At 49.3% G+C, this 7,341-nt stretch overlaps 1 protein-coding gene across 1 annotated transcript in view; it reads right to left on the bottom strand.

Annotated features, from left to right (window-relative positions):
- Positions 1–1,972: 1,972 nt before the first annotated feature.
- F2 (coagulation factor II, thrombin) overlaps positions 1,973–7,341 on the bottom strand; it is a gene marked incomplete in the record, with an annotated part of 17,568 nt that continues 12,199 nt past the window's right edge. The window contains 2 exon segments of the mRNA XM_027775412.1: positions 1,973–2,231; positions 3,016–3,086. Coding sequence (XP_027631213.1) covers positions 2,088–2,231; positions 3,016–3,086 — 215 coding nt within the window.

Below are 7,341 nucleotides of genomic sequence, written 5' to 3'. Positions count from 1 at the left end.
GAGGGAGGAGATGGGATTGTGACGTGACCAGGCCCCACCCGGGGCCTCTGCCCGCTCACGTGGCTTTCTCTGAGTGCACACCTTCTGACGCTTGGAACAGTTCTAGAAGGGACTGAGCATTCACCTCTGAGGCAAATTCCACAGGGCATCCTCCCATAGTCAGAAAATCTCTTCCAGGCTAAGGGAGAGGGGGTTCAGGGGGAGACCGGGGCAATCATAAAACCCAAAGAACTCTGTCCAGAGTCTCTGTTCCTTGGCGAGTTAGAGAAGAAATACCGGTCTTAGGTCTCTTCTACTTAAGCCGTGCACACTGGCTGAAGATGGAAGCCTGGACTGTTTTAAGTGTATTTATCCTGAGAACAGGGCCCTCCACAGGATCCGCCTCCGCCTCCACCTCAGCTTCGGCCGCTGGGTCCTGGGAACAGGAAGTCTGCGGATGTGAACCCGGAGCCTCCCACGTGGGTCTGCCTCTTACAGCGGCGTAGCCCTGACATCTGCGTGCCCATCTTAGGTCCAGGGCAGACAGCGAGTCTCCACGCTTCCCGAGCTCAGGGGAGGCTCAGCGCTGTCCTCCAGCCCGCCCATCCCACCACGAGGAAGCGTTGATCCAGCCGGAGGCCACACCGCGTCCCACCACGGCACCAACGCACCACGCAGGGAGCGCCAGGGCGCAGCTGGGAACCTGGCAGAGCTCCGCCCACAGTGGCCTCTGCCAACAGTGACCTTGAAGGAGACTCTGGAGGGCATCTTGGGAATTCTGCGGCTCTCATCTCCTCTCTGAGCCCATTCATAGACCCTCGGCGTATTTCCTGGCAAGACAAGTTGCTCTGGTCTGATAACTTTGGGAGGGGAAAGTTCGGGAAGCAGCAACCGCGCGACGTGCCATCCACAGGGACGGAGGAGGCCAGGGTGGAGGAGCACAGCACGTGCCGGGAGTGCCCAGTACCCCGGCCGGGCAGTGGGGAGTTAGCGTGGAGGTTTGCAGAGAGCTTCCTGGGTATGAAGCCGAGCACACTGCAAGCTCTCCAGTCCTCGGAATCCCATGAGGTTAAGTCTTGGCATTAGGTCCAGTTTTTAATATATAAAGAAACAGGTTTAGGGCCAGGGCCTGGTGGTCAAAGTGCTGGACTCTCACGTGGCCGACCGTGGTTTGATTCCCACACCCGGCGACCTGAAAATCATGCCAGCTGCGTGTGTGCCCAAAGTCCCAGTAAGAGAATGGAGAAGGGATTGCGGCATAGCCATCCCCCGGGAGGTGATGTTTCTGTCTCTGTCTCTGGCTCCCCCATGTGCCCAGTGGCAAAAACCTTGAAGGAAAAGAAAAGAAACTGAGGCTCAGGGAGGTGATTATCTCTTTTTAAGGTTGGAGCCAGACGTGAACGCAGGTTTCAGTACGTTGAGCAGAAAGTAGGGTAATTTTTTTAGAGATTTTTGATTGATACAGGGTAACCTTCCCCTGTGGGTCTTCCTCTTAGGGCATCACATGGCTGTGCCGCCAGCCGACCCCTAGGCCAGGGATGTTAGCCAAGCGAAAGGCCTTGATCATCTCTTTCAAGGTTGGAGCCAGGACATGAACCCAGGGGCCACCACATCCCTCAGAACTCGGACCAGGGCGTTTGGAACCTGCGCTCCTGGGGGCATAGGCCCCACACCAGGTTATGCCATGAAGAAGGACATGACTTACCCGGAAAGCACCCACTCGCCCCTCACACCCCACCCTGTCCCTCTAGACCTGGGACAAGGGTTTCCTGCTGTGACAGCAGGGCCACTTCAGCCCAGGCTGCAACGTGTCCTGTGTGGAGTCCCACTTTGAACTCTTAGCTGTGTGACCCCGGACAAGGCTCTTCAAATCTGTTCGCTGGCCTCGAGGGAGGGGAAAGAAGACCACCGTGCAAGCCCCCAGCTCCCACCTCCGCCCCAGCCCCAGGCTGAGCCCCACCCGGAGCTGCCCACGAAGGACGAAGGACCAAGGACCGGCTGCGGCAGAGGCTCCGCTCGCTTTTATTGGGGCTTCGGTTTCAGGGACAAACGGACGCTCTGCCGGCCGGGGGCCGTGGCCTGGCAGTGAGGGGGACAGACAAGGCTGCCTACGCTCCAGCCCGCTCGATGACCTTCTGGATCCACTTCTTCAGGCGGAGCACGTGTGTGTAGAAGCCGTACTTCCCGTCCCGGTCGCAGCCTTCGCCCCATGACACGATCCCCATTTGATACCAGCGTTTGTTAAAGGGACTCTAGGGAAGAAAGATGGGGTTTCCAGGGGCCAAGCCGAGTGCGAATCAGTATTTCCTCCCCAGGCTACTGTTGTAAAGACCAGGCCCTGGGACCACCGGGTGGTGTGGGTTAGGCACTAGACTCCCAGATGGCCCACCAGGGATTGAGCCCTGGGCCTGGTGGCTTGAAAATCATGCTGAGCACGTGCGTGCTTGCCCAAGAGCCTGGGAGAGAATGGAGAAGGGAATGCAGTGGCCGTCCCCCCTGGGGGGTGATTTCTCACTTTCTCTCTGTCTCTGGTGAGCGCATTGCCCTATGGCAAAAAAAAAAAAAAGTAACAGGGGCCAGCAAGTGGCATGGTAGTTAAAGGTGTTGGACTCCCACATGGTCAACCATGGTTCGAGTCCCGGACCTGGCAGCTTGCTTTCTCACTTTCTCTCTCTTGCTCTAGCTCTACTCCTCACTTGTCAAATTAAAATAAATCAATAAATAAAGTTAAATAATTCTTGTTTTAAAAAAAGTAAAATCAGGGTCCCTCCGCACTCAACCGTTCCCACCCCAAAAAGACCTCTCCACAAGCCCCTCAGCCTTTCCCAAATCTTACCTTCATGACAAAGGGTCCCCCACTGTCGCCTTCGCAAGCATCCCCTCGCTTCTGTTCTTCGGGTTTGTAGCCTTGAGAGAGAGAGCAGGGCTCAGAGAGTCACTTGGCTCCAGGCCCCGCCCTTCAGAGATGGCTGCACTCAACCGTTCCCACCCCAAAAAGACCTCTCCACAAGCCCCTCAGCCTTTCCCAAATCTTACCTTCATGACAAAGGGTCCCCCACTGTCGCCTTCGCAAGCATCCCCTCGCTTCTGTTCTTCGGGTTTGTAGCCTTGAGAGAGAGAGCAGGGCTCAGAGAGTCACTTGGCTCCAGGCCCCGCCCTTCACAGATGGCTCAGTGTCCCCCCAGCCTGCCTAGTCCCTAGCTGCATTTCCTCACCCCTACGCCCACTCCCTCCACAAACCTATTGGCTGACATCTAACACACCCCAAACCCAGCCACTATTCACACCCGCCCCACCCCGAGTGTTCACTTCCCCAGCAGTTGGTGTAATGGCTACGTTGCTGGACTCCCACATAGTCGACCATGGCAGCTTAAAACTCACGCCAGACACGAGCGTGTGTGTGTGTGTGTGCGCCCCAAATCCTGAGAAGGATGGAGGAGAAAGGGATTGCTGCGTGGCCATCCCCCCGGTAGGTGATTTCTGGCTTTCTATCTCTGGTGAGTGCACGTACCCCATAGCAAAAATCTCTCTCTAAAAATATAAGAAAATAAAGAGTAGCTTAGAGGGGCTGGCAGGTGGGTGGCAGTTAAGTCGCTGGACTCCCACATGACTGACCATGATTCGAGTCCCAGACCTGGCTGGCAGCTTGCTTTCTCACTTTCTCTCTGGTAAGAAAAGTTATTTTAATTTTTTCTTTTTTTTTTTTTGCCAGAAAGAGAGAGAGAGACAGAGACAGAAAGCGAGAAATCACCCCCCAGAGTAAGTAAGCAAATACATAAAGTTAAGTAAAATAATTATTTTACTACAAGCAATAAGCTTCATCTAACCAAAGAGATGAATGGAATAACTTTTCAGTAAAAAGAGTCATTAACTGTTGTGCCAAGCAGAAATGATTCAACTAAAAATATAAGAAGAGAAAGAAGAAAAAATAAGCTCACTGGTTTTTGTATAGTCAGTAAGTGGGAGTTCAAAGGTATAATTTAAAATTACATAAGGAAACAAAGAATTCAGGGCATTTCAAACAGCAGCCCAAAGATAATCACCAGATCAAAACTGCAAACCACCCTAAATATGTAACATTCTTTAAGAGGTTTTTGCTATAGGGTGCATGCATTCACCGGAGAGACAGAGAGACAGAAAGTGATAAATCACCCCCCAGGGAAGATGGCCACACTGCAATCCCTTCTCTCCATTCTCCTCAGGATTTGGGGCATGCAATCACATCCCACCAGGTCCAGGACTTGAACTGCAGTCAACCGTGTGGGAGTCCAACACCTTAACCATTATAGCACCTGATGGCTTCAATATGTAACTTTTATTTTTCCTTTTTTTTGGAGAGTTTTTTTGCTATAGGGTGTGTGTGCTCGCCAGACAGACAGAGACAGAGAGACAGAAAGTGATAAATCACCCCCCAGGGAAGATGGCCACACTGCAATCCCTTCTCTCCATTCTCCTCAGGATTTGGGGCATGCAATCACATCCCACCAGGTCCAGGACTTGAACTGCAGTCATCCGTGTGGGAGTCCAACACCTTAACCATTATAGCACCTGATGGCTTCAATATGTAACTTTTCAAATAAAAAAACAATCAAGGGCTAGCAGGTGGTACAGTGGTTAAAGCGCTGGACTCCCATGTTTGACCACGACTTGAGCCCCAGATCCAGCCGCTTGCTTTCCACTCTCTCTCTCTCTCTCTCTCCTCTCTCTGGTGAGTGCATGTGCCTTACTACAAATGAAAAATAATCATTAGATTAAATAAATAATTTGAAAAGATACACAGACAAGGCCAGGTGGGGTAAGAGGGAGAGAGCCACCATGCGCTGGCTGGGGCCATTTGGGAAGCCGTGTGCCATCCCCAGCCCAACCTAAACAAGCATGCCTGTCATCCTTGCCCCCTGGGAGGCTGGGCAGAAGGCTGGCAGCAAGACTATCAAATAGCCTCTTTCTCAGGATAGCAGGTGGCGTGGAGTTTAAGGCACCAGATCCCACATGGCTGACTGTGTGGTTCAAGTCCTGGACCCAGTGGCTTTGAAATCACAGTAGGCTTGGGGCAGCCGGGAGGATGGGTTAAGAGCACTGGAATCCCACATGGCCGACCAGGGTTCGAATCCCAGACCTGGCGACTTGCTTCCTTGCTTTCTTTCTCTGTGTCTTTCACTCTGTCCTTCTCTTGTCAAATTAAAGTAAATGAATAAATAAAGTTAAAAAACATAATTCTAAAAAAAAAAAAAAGAAAGAAAGAAAATCACAGCAGGTGCCTAGGCGTGTGTGTCCAAAATTCCAAGAGGAAAAGGGAGAAGGGATTACATACATGCCCTATGGGAAAAATAAATAAATAAATAAATAAATAAATAAATAATTTAAAGCCTCTCTTGCATACTCGCTTACTCTCATAAATTTTATATGTATTATACATACATAGTTATATGGAAACATAACATAGCGATTAAAACACAGCAAATAAAACATAATAATTACAATAATATGAGACTTAAGACTAGTCCTATCACTCATATCAATAAATATGAATGGCCTAGCTTGCTATTAAAAAGCCAAGGACTGGGCGAGCTCTGTGGCCTAGCACTGACATGCTGCTCAGAAGAAGCTGGATCCCAATGGGTACCGTGGCTGAAACCGCCAGATTGGTCCCACTGAAACACGCTAGGCACACACGCAATGTGAGGCCCCACAATCTGAGGACCAAAGGACGGGGAGCGCGGCATGACCAGATCCTGCAGAGGGCGCTCATCTCTCTCTGTTTCACGTGTGCACACACAAGCTCTATCGTGAATTATTTTTAAAAAAGGATTTTTAAATTGGTTCACAAAGTGAGACCCATCCATTCTATACATGAAGCACATCTAAAACAAAATGAATCACAGAGGCTAAAATTAAAGGACAAGCACAGATATATCAGGCAACTGGAAACAAAAAGAGGGTAAAGGTGTTATTCTGGAATTGAAAACAATTTAAAGGACACTTTTTGAGGCCAGCAGGTGGCATGGTGGTTAAGGCACTGGACTCCCACATGGCCAATCACTATTTTGAGTCCTGGACCCAGTGGCTTGAAAATCACACTGGCCGTGTGTGTGTGTGTGTGTGTGTGTGTGTGTGTGTGTGCTCAAAATCCTGAGAGGAGAATGGAGGAGAAGGGACTGCGGCACGGCCATCCCCTGTAGAGTGTTTTCACACTGTCCCTCTCTCTGTCTCTCTTCAGCAAGTACCCTATGGCAAAAACCTATGCAAAACAAAAACAAACAAACAAAAATTTAATGTAAAAACAAAAAAGCTTTTAATGCTAAAAACCAAAATTCACAATGAATAAAAACTACAAGAAATGCAAGGAGGACCAGCAGTTGGCATAATGGCTATGTTGCTGGGCTCCCATGTAGTCGACCACAGTTCGAGTCCTGGACCCGGTGGCTTAAACTCACACTGGGAACATGTATGTGCGTGCCCAAGATCCCGAGAGGAGAATGGAGGAGAAGGGATTGCGGCGTGGCCATCCCCCCTGGGGGGTGATTTCTCGCTTTCTGTCTTTCTGTCTCTGTCTGTCTGGCAAGCGCACGCGCCCTATAGCAAAAACCTCTTTAAAAAAAAATGTGCATTAATAGTAGAATTTAGCATACCAAGCTTGGGGCCAGCAGATGGCATGGTGGTTAAGGCGCTGAAGGCACTCACTCCCACATGGCTGACCACAGTTCAAGTCCCAGACCTGGTGGCTTGCTTTTTTACTTTCTCTATCTCTCTCTGTGTCTTTGTCTAGTCAAATTAGAATAAATGGATGAACAAATAAAATTTTTTAACTAAGCTCAATACAAGAAGATCAACTGAACCAAAAATAAATAAGGAGATAGCTTACTTAAGTATTAAACAAGTAATAAAGTACATCTATGGATATATGCCAAACTTTTTTTTTTTTTTTTTGGCTAGAGGATGTGTGCGCTCATCAGAGATAAAGAAACAAAAAGAAAGGGAGAAGAGAAAGCACTGTCTCTCCCACAATGAGGATGGTCATGCTGCAGTCCCTTCTCCTCCCTCTTGTCAGGATTTTGGGCACGCATGCACACACACCTGTCATGTTTCTCAAGCTGCCTAGTCTGGGACTCGAACCATGAAGTCAGCCATGTGGGATCTGGCTGCCTTAACCACCAGGCCATGGAGCCCAATATATGTCAAATTTGGAAAATAAGGACGATATTCTCTCAAGCATGTATGTAACATTCACAGGATTTGATCAAAAGAGAGTGCTCTAAAAAAATTTCAATTCCATAAGGTAAAAATATTACAAATAATAGTCTCTGGTCACAGTGCAACAAACTCAAAATTATTAACAAAATCAAAATACAAGAGGGTCTGCTC

The sequence above is a fragment of the Tupaia chinensis genome, unplaced genomic scaffold (assembly GCF_000334495.1).
Source record: "Tupaia chinensis unplaced genomic scaffold, TupChi_1.0 Scaffold000561_1, whole genome shotgun sequence".
Lineage (NCBI taxonomy): Eukaryota > Metazoa > Chordata > Mammalia > Scandentia > Tupaiidae > Tupaia > Tupaia belangeri.
This window is presented reverse-complemented; position numbering and strand designations above follow the sequence as displayed.